We start from the raw sequence: 15632 nt of genomic DNA, 5'->3' as shown, positions 1-15632 counted from the left end.
TATTTTATGCATTTATTACTTCGAGGCTGAACTATTGCATTTCATTATCAGGCTATTCTGAAAGCTGCCAAATGTAAATTAAACAGTGCAAACGACTCCAGACCTCCTTTCTCCTTAATTTGTCAGGAAATGGAAAGAAACGAGGCCCCTCGTGGAAATGAAACTCTTATCAGTCAATTGTTCCAATTAATTTTAAGCCTGGAAAAAATGCAGGGCGAGGTTAAAAATGGCCTCCAGTAAACACTTTTTCCCTCCTGCTGTTGTTTCAGACTTTTGCAACATAGGCCTGTTATGAATGTTGGAGGACCGGTTGATATAAATCACTGTCACTGTACACGTGAAAATTTATTTATTGTGTTCCCGCGTCTTTAATTTAAAAAAAAAGAAAAGAAACAAATCCTGTTTGTACTGGACACCTCGCTGCTCTCTGGCTTTGACCCTGTTAAATACACCTGGCCATCACTACCTCAGGTTATCTTTTCTCCATTAAATATATATATTTATATATTTTAGGAGGGATGATTGAGTGGAGCCAGGCGCTGTGGTTTTTGGCTCACCTTGCCTTTGGTTAGGTGACACATTAGAGCGCACATCAAGGTGAGAGGCTGAGCTGGATGAGTCACGATGGAGGAGAATAAAAATCCTCCGTTTATAACTCCAGCTGACAGCAAAGACGTTGCCATCTCTGTGCTCAGGGTGAAAGAGAGACACTCATCTGACTGTTTTTAGGTGAAAAATTATGTTCTTGATGAAGATTTCATACATTTACTTTGACTCTTTGTACCTACGGGACCTCGGAGGTGAGCCTGGGCGCTGTTGGCTTTATTATAACAATCAGTCAGACATGTATATAATGAGGCAGACTAAACATTTAGGAACTATTCTGCTTAATGGACTAGAGTAGAGTAGCTTTGCATGATTCACAGTTATCATCATCGTTATTTATGTTAAACTAGGCCTCTGCGCAGCCCCTCAGATTATCCTCTCACGATGATTTTAAAGCATTTAATTACCTTAAATTTTAAAATGACATTTTAGGACTTTTTAAGGATGAGTGGGAACCCTTGAATGAGCCTGCTGGCCTCTGGATTTGTGTATATCTCATCATCGCTTCATCGAGCAATGATGAGAATTTGCAGCTCAAACTCTGAAGCTCACGCTGTGCCTACTTAAGGTTGGGGATGAGTTCAGCGGGTAAGGAATAAAGGGAGCAGATTGTAGGATGAAAGTGGAGGGCGAGGAGAACAGCCGAGGTGAAAAGAGTGATTTCACATTGTTTGGGCATTTGAGCAGAAACACCTCCTAGGTGAGGTGAGGCGCTTCGGGCATGTCCATCTGAGAGTCCACGGGGCAGGCCCAGGAGATGCTGGAGAGAACACACTGAGGGTATTCTGTCAGCCCTAAAGGGCTTATTCGAGCGACCTGTACTCTCACACCAAAATCTGAAGAGTCTTCAAATTAGGCCCGAGTTTTCCCAGCTCAACCAGTTAGGAGCTCCTTTTAGCCTCGGGGTGTTTTGTGTAAGCTGACAGAGGCCTGCATTTTTGATAGCTACATAACAGGTTTGCAACATTGCTTGTATCAGATCATCCTAAAATAAACATACAACAAGCATTTAGTAAAGAAGAAGTGTGAGTATGAACTGGCCGGGGCCCAAAGTGCCGCCTGAGCAGACTGGGCAATGAGCCGGGATCTGAGGGGATGACGTCTGGAGCACATCTTTAATTCAAGCCATTAATGAGGTGTAGCAGCTCTGTTTTATTTTTTGACAGACAGGACGTCTTCATCAGAGTCAGACGAGCCAGTGGTGGCAAAGACTTTTAATTAGACTCAGCCTGTTCTCCACAGAGCAGTACATGTCCTGGTGGTCATAAATATCTACAAGTATTTGTATCACACATCGCATGTTGGATTGGATCTTTTTTTTTTGCTGCTCACCTTAAACTTGTTGCCGACGCTGATGAAGCTGAGTTTTCCGGCCTTCTGCTTCACGTCTTTGCTGTTGTTGGAGTTCTCGAACAGCTCGCGGACGAAGCGATCCTTGGACTCGCTGACGAGACACTCCAGAGACATGTGCAGGGCGTCGTTGTTCTTCTCCACAAACTTGGTCTGAAGGAGAAACATTTCAGCGTGAACGGGGCGCTCGGTTCGAGTCTCTTCTTTTTGTTCCCGTTTCTGATACGCCTGCTTAACTGCAGAAGGAAAAATCTCTACACGATTTTATGACTTGAATCTCTCCGCAGCTACGCTCGGTATGTTTTTAAAACTCTCATCTCAATGATGGCACGCTTTCATGTTAAAAGTTGAGTTTTCTGTGGTCGAGTGATCAGAGAAAAGAAATGATTCATTTTGAAGACGCCGCAGTGTGTTCTGGTGACGCACCGTCTCGTAGCACACGGCTCCTGCAAAGTGCCTGATGATAAATCCTTCATCGTCCCTCACGTTCCTGTGGACGGTCAGCTTAGACTTCCTGGGTACCTGCAGGACACACACACACACCTGATCACGGGTGGAAACACACACACACACACACTAAAACTCTGCAGACTCAGCAGAGTTCATGCATGCTTCCCATTTACGATGGAAAACTAATTCCCAGTCCTGCCAATCACTCGCTGCTGGGAAGATTAAGATTTGATGCCAGTAATTTAACCGTCAGTGAGATCACCTCACTCTCAGGCTTCACGTCACTCCACTGAAACTCAAAACTTCAAGTCAATATCAAAAGTTCCCATTTTTTGTGTTTACCAATATCATCAATATTATCCAAATTATCAATAAAAGCGTTAAAATTAAGGAGCCATGGGAGAAGGTGAAGCTCCTTGTTGATAAGTTATTGTTTAATACTGCAGATAAAGTGCTCCTCGGCTAATAATCTTTAGTGGTGATAAATATCAGAGCAGTGAGTCCATCATCTCGTGTTCAGGCTGTAGTGCCACCACCTTTAAATGCAGTTGGTGATATCAGCTGTTCTGCTCTGCAGCATCACTGAACCCTGCGTGCAGGCACAGGTAACAGATTTGCACCTGCTGCAGGTCTTCAGACCCAGTCTAAACATTTACTCATCGAAACATGTCAATGTGAGAACGTGCAGCTTCTCACATTGCAGTCTTTGTCTTATAAAGTTTTTTGGCTGCTGTTTGGACAGAAGCAACAATTTCAGGACTCAGTTTGGCGACAGTCATTTTCACATTTACATATAACTAATTGTTGGGACACAAAATGAGGTGAACCACTTGGGTTTTCTATTAATTTAATAGATCTTTTAGCAGCTGGTAAATTTACAAAGCCGAAAACGAAACTAGAACTTCCTTTACCTGAGAGATAGGAGGAAAAAAAGCACTTTTTCCAGCTCTGCGTTTGTAATCTGTAGTCTCTCAGGTTTAATATCAGCCCACCCTGAATGCTGCCCAAGAGGCCAAAACAGGGAAAATAAGGTCTAAATAGGCCTTGCAGCAGATTATTTGGAGGAATGGGGTAAAACAAGAAGACTCAGACAAACATATAAATCAGCTCCAGTTTTTTCTGAGTCTAAAGATTAAGCTGAAATGATTCAGAGAGAATCTCCTGAGTAAATCAAACATTCCCTGAGTCCCATAAAATCCTCGCGTTAAAAGTGGCATGCTTCCCTGACTTTCCTTCCTTTGTGCGGTCACTTACAGTCAGGCGGAAGTGGTCCTTGTGTTTGTTGTGAACGGTGTCGGTAAAGTGCTGGTCACTGGGTTGAGGTAGACGGTTCTCTTCGTCCAGGATGTCCAGAATGCCGACCACCTTCGCCTCCACCAGGTCTGCGGGGAAAACCGTGACAAGCATGAGAAAAATAAACGCTGCGTGTCCTCTTAATGAAGCTGTGGCGGATCACCCCGAGGATGACGGGCTACGCGACCGATTGAATCACGGAGGGTGCGATGTAGGCAAATTCAAATTAAAGTTTAATCGAATGGGAAGAGGTGTGGAGATTGTAACAGTTTCTCCTTGACCTGATCTGACTTGAAAGGTGATGGGGACCTAATTTACCAAATCATAATTATTATTATTATTGCATTAGTGCAGTTTAGTTCGCTCGGATGGTGCAGAAGTGATTTTTATTTTATTAGTTTAACATCAAATCCTTCTCACTATTAAAAGTCATTGACCCATTCTAAAGAGAAGAGCCACGGCTCAATTTAAGGACGTAATGAGCTTCAAGCTCCTGATGACGGAGACTGGGACACCCGAGGACTCACTGCTTACTTCCTGTTTTGTGCCGTGCACCAACTTTCGCTCCTTTCTCCTACAAAAGTATCAAAATCTAACGTGATGGAAGTTAGATGCACTTTTATTTCTGAAAGGTCCTGACATGGAAATGTTAAGTAAAAACCAGTTTCTCTGCATATTTAAGTCAAAAACAGTTGTACATATAAAAATACATGATTAAATCTCGTCATTGGCGAAGCCCTCTGTGTGACTATGAGAGATCAAAGCTGTGAGTTTTACAAAGACAGATTCTTTTTTTGAACCATCCTGGGTTGTGAGCATATCTGATCACACCAGGAGAGACGTGAACGGTTATTTAAACAATCAGAGAGAGCATAAAGATAAATGGAAGCTTCCTGTTACTATACAGAATATTACACAGCTGAACCTGGTGTTGTGGTATTGTTTTATTTCTGTATACTGAGGAAAAATGAACTCAAGTAATCCACCTGAAGAATATCAGTCTTTGTAAGGACATCTGTGAAGGTTCTCGGTCATCCTGGTCATGATTGTCTCAGGTGCTTGATCTGAAGGCAGCCGTTCTTAAAGATGTTCCATCGCTAATCCAAGAGACTCATGCAGGTCTCAGATATGTAACTTCTAAGGTGCAGTCAGGAGGTGGTCCTTAGAGTTTTTACGGCTCTCTATCATCACGTGAGCCGTTGGGGTCACGTGATGGCTCATGGTGTGAGCAGGTGTTGAATCTCTTGTGATGGGTTCTCAAGACTGTGTTATAGGAGGCTGACAGGTGGTGTCATAGGCCACCACTTTTGTTCAGTGATGGAGACAGATGGATTCCTTTACTCAAAAAGCTGAAGAGCCTAAAAAACAACTATTTAGGAAGCTCATTTTTAATATTTAACAGCTCCTCTAAAAAATAAGAAGCTGGAGAAAGAACCTTCCCTTTAAATGTTCTGAATTTGCTACAGATCCTACTTTCAAAATGTTATTTTAAAGATTATTTTAACAGAAAGAAGAAAATAAAGGAAGAAGGTGAGGTCTGCAGTGACCGACAACACGCCTGTGAAGGAAAAGCTGTCAGCGCTGAACAAACAGCCAGCAAACTGACAGAAAACTGAGGCGCAGGGGAGGAAGTTTACGTGGGATGACTGACTGATTCAGAGGATGACGTGGGGGATTGTTTAGAAGATATGATTACCTACCTACGTGAGCTTTAGCAGTCTTTTTCAGTAATGTTTCCTGACAGGAACTGACATGCTGCACAGTAGAGGCTCTTTGATGGAGACTCCTACTCACAAACTATTCAGCAAATGAAGGTCAGCAGAGCTTCGAGCAGCAAAAACCTCGGGAGGCATCCCGTCATCTGCCCCTCCATTGCTCAATCCGTCCACCTTCTCTCTATCACAGGAGACAACCAGCAACAAACGAAAGCGCACATGGCTGCACGAGTTAATAAAACCTGAATGAAGTGAAAGTAACGCTTCAAACAAACTTCTGTGACGTTAAAGAACTTTTTAATAGTTCCCACTCCTCCTCCTCCTGTTCGTTTCCATCTCCGCCTTGTTCTGTGTGCAGTCACGTGGCCGCTGCTTGTACAAATGTAATTTTCTGCTACATCAACTGTGGTTTTTACATCCCCTGAACAAAGAGGAGCTTCTCCTTTTATAACACGCAACGGGAATCCAAACCAGCAAACAAACAACCGCGTTTCGGTAAGCTACGAGCCAGCGAGCACAGCCAGCCTCCCGCCTCCCTGCAGCTCGCTCTGCTGTAGTTAAACATCTCATACTGAAAGCACAGAAAGCATCATTAACCTCCTTCCCCTTAGATTGCCCTGTCACATCAGTCTCCCTCCATGTTTGTGAACTATTAAGACACATTTCAGTCAGGACGGGAGTTCACAGGCGTGGGGGCTTCGTCGTTCGTCCTCTTTGCGGTCTTTGAAGCGCCACCGAGGCTCGGAGGTCAAAGTGAAGAGAGGCAGCTCTCCTAAAAGTGAGGATGATGAGCACTGAGGTGGATAATGAGCAGCTTTTACAGGACACACTTACATATAGGGCTGACATATAAATACAAAGCTCTTTTTCTTTCGTATACAATAAAATTTCATGAGGCCTAGCTCTCCTTTAATACGGCACACTGCAAATAGACTATTTCATTTTTAGGCGACACCTTTGAACTAGAGCTGTCTTTTTCAGTCTGATGTACCCAGTGGACATCAACACATCCCCATAGACTGTATAATAACGACGGGCACAGCCATCTTTGAAGCAGTGCTATTTTTGCATGGGAGTTAGCTAACCCCCCCTCAATTAATCAGAACCTAATTAGTTCTGATTGGATCTCGTTTCCCCGAAAGGTTTTCATCTCATTTTTATTCGTTGACAGAAGTTTCAGTACGTCATGGTTTTCGTCCTCATGTATTAGATTTTATTTAGCTATTGTGTTTTTGCCTGAAAGAAATTACTGTTGATGAAACCTATGATGAAAATCAATGAAATGAACACTGTCTGGAAGTCAGCTATTTATTTTGGATCTGAACTCTAAGGATTTTAGGCATTGATGTGTTGGCTCCTGAAATGACCACATTTAAATCAGAGGGCGGAGTGAGAGGTTATCGCTTGGTTAGCGAGCGGCATTCATAAACTGTATTGGACGCAGCACACAAAGATTCCCCCGATATCCACAGACACTGTAAACGTGCTTATTTCAGCCTTATAGTTGGACATTTCAACGTTAAGAGTCTAATGGGGATTCATTCACTTCAGCCTCGAGGTTGCTTCTCGCAATAAAGTGCTGCACAAAGTGTTAAAAACTCAGCCAGCATTCGGTCTCAGAGCACTTACTCTCAGGAAGAGATTTTAACGGGTTTATTACACTTTATTTGTGTGAGATGAAATTTTATAGTAACAGCTCGAGAAGTGAAAACAGCTGGATGAGTCTGTGTTTCTTTAGGAATATTTAAAAAATATAGCTCTAAATATTAATATAATAAACCACACAAAAGATAAGATGTAGCACTGATCAGAGGATCAGAAGGAAATCTTGCTTTGTGAACTAAAACAACAAACTCTCCACATTAACGGCAAAACTTTGTGTGAAAGCCGCAGGTGGGATTTTTAAAGATGCATTACTCTGCGTGCGCTGAAGGTTTAGTATCAAACCAAAGGGATTTACTTCCTCATCAGCTCTTTAACTCTTGCACTGGTTGTTCCAGAGCAGAAAAGGGGGGAAGCTGATCAAATCCCCTCCACACATTCATGCACCATCTAGATATTTAAAGAGGAATTTGAACTGCTTTTTGCACCTTTGTTGGGTATCTGAGGTGCACAGTTGGAGTAGGGAATTTTTCACATTATGCTCTATGCACTAATAAAAGGAGTGGTGTAAAAAGAGAACAAATATCAAACCCCTCTGCAGAGAATTTCATCGGCACAGAGGAGTGACTGCAGCTGCTCTGAATGCACAATCACGCGAGCTGAGCGAGGAGTGGCGTCTTCATACCTATGCAGTCCTGATTGTCGACGTAGTGAACCTCGTTGACTCCCAGCCCCTCCCGCTGGTACAGCTCTTGCTCCTGGAATGCAACAGAGAAACTTCTAATGAGAAATCATAACGGTATTCACGGCATGCCCGGCGTTCGTCTAACGAGGGCAGGGACGGCTCGGAGGTTCTGCCTGGGGGGCATTCAAGCTCTCTAACAAGTGGCGCTTAGGCCAGGCTTTTTGCAATTACACTTTCATGCAAAAATGAGCATCTAAAGGTGATGGGGCTTTTCATGCTGCAGACAGATGTTTGGGCAAACGAGGAGTTTTAAAGGTAAGAAACAGACAGCCGCTGTTAGAACACAGTCGAGGGAAAGTCAAACACAATCCAGTATTTAATGTGGCCCTTCTCTGAGGTCTGCGGTTTACAGACAGAGCAGATGATTCAATTACGGCACTGATCCAAAACAGATTTATATCTTAGTAAGGTTTCTGACTTTTACAGATTTTTAATTCTGAAGCTTAGAAAAAGCAACAGATATACTTTTCCACCTTAAATGAGAGTCTAGCTCACATTTAAGGTGTTAACATCTCTACGCTGAGAGAACAGCGCAGGTAAAGGTCCGTCCGTATCGGAGGTAAATTCCTGCTGGATGCTACATGCTTCAGAAAAGCTCCAGAGAACGCAGGGAACGGGAGTCTCTCCAGAGATCATGTGAGGATCTGATGTAAGTAGTGTGAAAGGCTCAGCCATGGAGCCAGGTTGAGGGTATTTGGGCATGTGTCTGCTTAAAGTGCAAATAAAAGGTAGAACTTAGTTGAACGGATGGAAAAGTTTTCTGACATAAACAGCAATAAACCTGAAGCACACTTTCACATTAAAATAAAACCTATTACAATAAAATTCATGTTTTGCAGAGATGAAAATTTAAACTTCATGTTCAGACTTTTGGAAAATGAAAACTTTGCAACCTGCAATTTGAAAATGTGGCATCTAGTCTCAGAAAAGAATTGCCTGCAATAAGAAAAACACTTAAAGTTTAAATGGAGAGTCCTCCACAGATGTCTGCTTTGATTTGACGGTGTTTGCCGGCGGAGGTGAGATGGTGCAGGGTTTTACTTTCAAACAGTTCTCACCTCTTTCAGGATCCGCTCGTTGAAGAACTGCTGCAGCTTCTCGTTACAGTAGTTGATGCAGAATTGCTCGAAGCTGTTGTGCTCAAAGTACTCTGCAAATATATTCGTTACACAATGTGTGTCAGAGCAAAGTGGACTATTACAGGATCTTTTCTGAGGTGATGTGAGCTTTCAAAACGTGCATTACTTCTTTTTTGTCTCCTTAGAAAAAATGTTATCAAACCAACCAACAGGTTTTTTTCCCCTTAAAACCATCAAACAAACATTTCTTAGTTTTAAAAACACGTTATCTATAAAAACCTTGAAATTCTGATGTTTTTTTGTTATTATTGTGATACTGACCAAAGCCAGCGATGTCCAGGACGCCAATGAAGTTGGCGGAGGAGTCGAAGGGGAAGCACTGGTTGACTCTGGTCACCACGTGGTCAAACAGACGGCTGTACACGGCCTTTGCCAAAGCGTCCCGGGCGTTGTTGGCCTGCTCGACTTTGAGTGGCACTCTGGGAAAGACACAAAGATAACAGGTTTAAATAAATCAGAGATTTTAGGTTTTATTTTCACTTACAGATGGTCAAATAGGGAGAAAGTGTAAAAGTTAAACCATGTGCTCAGGCTTCCACTTTCAAAAGCAAATTCTTGTTCCACAGAAAGATCCCAGCAGGGACACTCGGACACAGCAACCTCTTCTCTCTCCCAGGTCATCATATAATGCTCAGGCAGCTATAAATGCTCAATACCCAGTGCTGCTGGCTTTAACTCCCCTTTTACTGGTTTTCTGCTCCAGGCATGCAACTCCAGGATTTAAAAACACTGAGCTTACAGCCCAAAACAACAAATCTGCCACGTCTAGATAAAGTGTAACGTGTGCTTACACACCTGCAGATAAATGCTGGGTTTAAATGAACCGGGCTAGCTGGACCTTCCAAGCAGGTAATTGTGTTATTGACAGCTGCAAAGAAAGAGGGATTGGGTGGGAGGCAGTGGCCATAAAACGGCGACAGAAACCATAACTGGCAGCGAGCTCTGTGGAGGTACATTGTAATTGCTTCAGACTGAGTGCAGACAAAAGGAGTGACCTGATGGCAGAGGCTGGAGAAAATACACCGCATTAATCTGCTGCTGGGGCCGAGTTTGTGAGCCGGCTTTACTTCTGGACTTTACTTCAGCACGACTGCAGTGCACTCAAGGACACGCTGGGAAATAACTCCACACGAGTGGCACTCAGACGACCAAAGCTTCCAATAACGACTCCCAAAGTCCTCCTCCCTCCCTCGGCGGCAAATTATCTCCTCTGCACATACCTGTATAAGCCACACATGATATCAGGGGAGTTGTGATCCCTGCAGGTGGCTCGGTTGGTATTTTTCTAATATATTATGCTGCAGGATGACCTGAGCCAAGGGCAGACCTAATAAAGCTGCATTTCCAGTCTATTTGCATACATGAAAACATACAGTGAAGCGCTACACATTTAGATTTTAGGCATCGTGAATTTATTCTCCAGCATGTGCATAAACATACGTCTTTGCTCATATAGATTTCTCTTACCAATTAAAGCAGTTATTTTCACCAATTGAGATCACCTTCAGCTACATTCTCACACTTAGAATTCATTAAAACTTTATTATTAATAATAACAATAAATTACTGCTTTAAGAGAGTGGTAGGCGCTACCGTCTATATATCTATATAAACAGGAGCTGCAGCTTCTCTCTGGAGTCATTTTAAAAGTGGTGCAGCCCATTAAGAGGAGCCGTTTGCTCAGTCATTACCATCTCAGTTAGAACAAGGAGTCCTGCAGCAGATGGTCCGACCGCCCCCACAGAGATCGATCAGCTATATTACCCAAGATGCTTCAAACCACCAACCTACCTGCTAAGTTTCTTAGAATTTAATGGTACAGAAGACGTCCTTATTTTAAAGCTTTTCCCTCTTTACTGCACTTTGAGTAAAAAGCAGATGTTTTTTGTTTTGAAGGCACATCTCAGGCGTCCTTTGGAGGCGTCAAATTAATAAAACATTACGAACTCTGCGTTTTTTAACCTCAGTGTTGTGAAGCAGTGTATTTTAACCCAAACTGTGACCGTTTTCTTAACCCTAACCACCACACAGTTTACCAGGGAGTGGAAGTGAAAGTAAACACGGATCCATTCTGGGGCCTTTATTGTTTCTGTTACATCTGCTCCCTCTTCACCACATTTTGAGCACTTCTAAGGACATTTTTGTTCACCGCTATGCAGACGACATACAGTTATATATCTCTAACTCTTTGTTTCCAAGCTACAGGGTTTGCACAGGTCCTTAAACTCTATTAACAGTTAGTTTGCTGATAACTGTTTCCAATTTAATGAAGAGAAAACAGGCCTTGTTTGTGCCCCTTGCTATATTTACTAAAACGTCTATCGGGAAAGTGACTCAGGTTTCACTTTAGAGATTCACATTAAATCTCTGGTTTGCTTTTTCTTTTTTTTTACTTATGTATTTTTTACTTATGTATTGCATGTATAGAAATAGGATTATTCTAATTCCTTTTTCACTTTTCTCACCATTTTCAGAACAACCTAAGCTGCTCTGTGCTGCAGATACAAGATTTTAAAAACCCAGAAGCTCCTGTGACTGCAATCAACTCTCAAAATTAAGCATCGGAAAGATAAAAATGATATGCTTTCCATTATATGTGACAGCTTAGCCTTCGCAGAGTTAACACTTTTAACAAGTGAGGTTCAAAATTAAATGTAAATATAACCCGAGTTGCACTTCAGAATGTAACGCAAAGTGTTTTAGCACTTAGCCAAAGTTACAGCCACAGAGGGGACCTTAAAATCGGACTCATCGCCTATAACCTGTCCTGGAGCTCCTCTCCTTCACGCTTGCCCTCTCTCCATGTTAAATTCATGGCGCCGGGGCACCGCAGCCAGAGGTTCTAACACTGCAGAGAGCCCTGCTCATTTAAAAACCAAGAGGTCTAAATGTCAGGGCAACATAATGTCAGAACACTAATCGTACAAGCAGCCTAATATGTATTCCCTGTGAGCCTCGGTGCTGAGAATGTGTTTCTTCCTCTTCTCTCTCGGTGTAATTACTGATGTCGCCTTGTGTAGAAACTCTGCGCTCTGAAGACGCCTGCTGGCCTGCAGCTGCTCCTCGGCCCCGTCCTCAAAGACACCACATGCGCAAGAAGATTGCTTTTAAATCAGACTTCTGAGCCAAAAAAAGCAGCACTCACATATGAAAGAGAGGGCACTACACCGCCACTCATGTAGACACATTCACACGGAGCATTCACCGGCTAAACTTGAAAACCCAGCTTTTCCTCTCTTTTACTGCCCCTCAGGCACACTGAGATACAAATCAGAACTTTTCTGACAGTCATAACAACAACTTTTATGATACCCGAAGAAAAAGACTCCTTCTTAGCATGATTTACAACACTGCACCAAATGCCCATTGCAGCAGGTGGCTAGCTTGTTTGCATTTATATACTTATGTGCAGACGGGGCTCTCACAGCTGTCGAGTACGTACACGAGTGTCATTCGCATTCATCATACAGGTGCGATGGATGGAGGGAAAGATTGCATATTTTGGTTGTAAGAAATCCACTTTGGTCGAGTGGATAAACACTTTTTCTTGTCTGAAAATAAGTTTTAATTAACAGACACAACACATGGTTAAAAGCAGCCTTAGGTTAGGGCACAATTGACACAAGTACAGATTTAAGATGTAAGACTGTAAGACTGAAGCTTTAGTTTAAGTTTGGCTTTAGCAACAACAACAAACTGATACACTGGCAGAGGAAACAAGCACAAAGGCCCTACGAGGTACATGGTGACATCTGGGAATAGTACGAACCGAACTTTCTGGTAGAGAATGATCCACAATTTTTCTTAGAAATGATGAGTAAAAGTACTGGGAGACATTTACATGTGCAGGATCTTCTGTGAGGTCACTGAACAAGCCTCCAACAGCCATTAACTGTTGACCTCAGCCGGCACGAGCGCTCAGATTGGCATCTTCCATTTTCTCTTTGCCCTCCCACTCATTACTCCTCCAATCACTCGCTCTGTTTGAAATTACACTCACATTAAAGGTTCCCTGTAAAGCTTCAGGTGTAGTACGACTCTGCCCGCCTGGCTTTCAGTTCTTTCTGCCGCCCGTCGCTCTTTTACCACCGCTTATTTTATCTGATGCTCAGAACATTGTCCGTCTCTTTCATGACCCCGACTCAATTTTCTCTCCACTTTTACTTTGTCACATAAAAACACTTGATTCCTCTTCATTTTAAAGTAACTCCATTTCCCTGGTTTGTTTTTGTTTTTTTTCCCCATTTCACTCATTATTTCCACCAAATTAAAAAGAAAATGGACCCCGTATGACTGCAGCACTCCAGAGTGACAAAATTAAGTGGTTTCTGATCTGACACATTCCCACTGTGCCATCACTTCAGCAGGTTTATGCTTGGGCTATTCCGGGCTATGAAAGCAAGTTGTTAACACAATATTTACATTCAGTTATGGAGCAACATGATCTTTGATTTCAACGCCAAGATCTACCCAGTTTTTCTTCTCCGTTTTCGCTCTCTACCAACTCCTGTTGTAATTTAACTCGTTAGCTGTGAAATACTCCATTTTGCTCGCAAATAATCAATTAGTCATTACTATATAAAAAACAAACAAACAATATTTTATAGAACTGCAATGGACTGGCGACCCGTTCGGGGTCTCCTCCATTTATCCATCCATGTTCTGTTCTCCATACAACAAGAAAAACTGAAGATGGATGACACCAACGCCATCAGCAATATCAGGCGTTGCCGTCCTAAAACATGCGCGGCACGATTCGACAATACCGTACAAACAAAGGAAGACTACGGCTGTCCCAAAGTCTGAATGCTAGAACATCACTCTCTGCCCCAGCGATCCACGCTGATGTCCTGGTGAGCAGTCTGAGGTGGAAGGTGATCTTCAGCGAGAATAGTTCCCAACAACTAGCAAATGCTGGTTTTTTTCTGCCCATTCCCACCTTCTGATTGTGTCAGTCTGCTCTTTGGCACATGGCAGGGAGTGTTTTCAGAGGTTATTCACAGAGTAAATATTGCTTTCTGTTTCACAAAATGTTCTATAACCTATGTATGTATTATTGTAGGGTCTACCGTACAATATAAAGCGTCTTGAGGCGACTGTTGTTGTGATTTGGTGCCGTAGAAATGAAATTGAATTCAATTCAACTGAATTATTATGCAAGCGATGAGAACAAACCAAAGCACTACAGCTTTAGTTAAACAGCAACAAACAGTTCATCATGCATCAGCTGGTACCCTCACTACTGGAAGCCACTTTGCAACCTGCCTCAACCCATGGTGGTGTCACTGACCTGTACTCCGCTTTGTACTGTTAGCATACTTGTTATTAATCTCCGGCTCTTTTGCACAGCATGTCTTTTATCCTGTCTTCCTTCTCTCACCCCAAACGGTCGCGGCAGATGGCCCCGCCCCTCCCTGACCCTGGTTCTGCCGGATGTTTCTTCCCACTGTCGCCAAAGTGCTTGCTCGTAGGGGGTCATATGATTGTTGGGTTTTTCTCTGTATGTTTTATTGTAGGGTCTACCTTACAATACAAAGCGCTTGAGGTGACTGCTGTTCTGATTTGGCGCTGTACAAATAAAACCGAATTGAATTGAAATTGAAAAGACATAATTACTATAGGTAGAAATCTTCTCTCGACTGACATGGTTCTGACTGAACTGCTTTAGAAATGTTTTGGAGAGATGAGCCTCGACATATAAAGCTCCCAAAATTATCAGCCTTCTTTATTCAAACAAACTTGAGAAGACTGAGAACAGTCTGCAAAGAAAAACAACTGTTCACACAGAAAAAGGATCTTTTCATAGTGCCAGTGTTATTCATCAAAACCCCTTTTTATCGATGGAAATCAGATCCGCCAATGGTGAGGTTACTGTCACCCATTATTATAGAGGGACATGCTGCACATTAGTCTTAAATTTTTCATATTTACTCACATGCCTATGTAATCAGTTGAAGTATTGCACTACAGAAAGGCAACGAGCAGCAACCGGATTAGAAAGGAAAAGCGGTACATCATTGAGTTTCTGGTTAATAAAAGCAAACCAGCTCCATGAAAACCACCAGCTCACGCACCGTTGCAACAAGTTGGCCGATGATTGCGCTCTCGTGTTCGTTGCCAGTGAATGTGACTGGACGTTTCGATGGCCGTCATATGCCGATTTAGACGACACACTGCATGGTTTTATCTGCCATACATCAGCATTAAATTGATCAGAATGCCGCAGCAATTCCAAGCAAAGCACAGACTCTCCACAAGTCTAAGCTGCCATTAAACGTTCACTCCAGGGACGCAGCCATGAAACAACAGCACAAGTGCACACAAGTCTGCTGTTACCGAGTGCCTGAGTACAAACTGTGCAACCTTGTACGCATTTGGCTGCCACAGAGGAATATAAATTATGCCGCTAACGAGACTGAAGCGTCTTCTGACTTCTTCACGGCCGAAACAGAGCGAGTCTCATTCAGCCTTAAAAGCATCAAAGGTTCCCGACAGCGCTGGTGGCGCGATGAGTCAGTTTGTTGACTTGTAATTAGGCGACTCGTGTCAGAGAGCCTCTGCGAGTTCATTATGCATCCAGCGTGCCATTTGTTTGAATCGTTCTGAACTGCATCTTCATGCAATTATGTTCTTTCAGAGACATGATGACCTGACATTGACTGTTTGACTGAGCAACGAGACGCCTTTCAGTAAGTCAGTAGTTTGTGTGTCTTTGTGTTTATGAACGTGAGA

The 15632-nt window shown here is 42.9% G+C and overlaps 1 protein-coding gene across 5 annotated transcripts in view; it reads right to left on the bottom strand.

Moving 5' to 3' along the window:
- The window catches only part of LOC146652788 (unconventional myosin-VI), a 127453-nt gene that overhangs the window by 64966 nt on the left and 46855 nt on the right, over positions 1 to 15632 (bottom strand). For all 5 annotated transcript variants that reach the window (XM_085382994.1, XM_085382997.1, XM_085382998.1 and 2 more), the window contains exons 13-18: positions 9162 to 9319; positions 8820 to 8911; positions 7702 to 7774; positions 3661 to 3788; positions 2383 to 2478; positions 1939 to 2109 (exon numbers count right to left, since the gene is read on the bottom strand). In XM_085382994.1, coding sequence (XP_085239120.1) covers positions 1939 to 2109; positions 2383 to 2478; positions 3661 to 3788; positions 7702 to 7774; positions 8820 to 8911; positions 9162 to 9319 — 718 coding nt within the window. The remainder of the gene's footprint in view (positions 1 to 1938; positions 2110 to 2382; positions 2479 to 3660; positions 3789 to 7701; positions 7775 to 8819; positions 8912 to 9161; positions 9320 to 15632) is intronic.

Source organism: Rhamphochromis longiceps, linkage group LG15, assembly GCF_057381845.1.
Source record: "Rhamphochromis longiceps isolate RC_006_pf linkage group LG15, R_longiceps_female_GT1.1, whole genome shotgun sequence".
NCBI classification, from domain to species: domain Eukaryota; kingdom Metazoa; phylum Chordata; class Actinopteri; order Cichliformes; family Cichlidae; genus Rhamphochromis; species Rhamphochromis longiceps.
The sequence above is the reverse complement of the archived record's forward strand: the minus strand, read 5'-3'. Positions and strand labels throughout refer to the sequence as shown.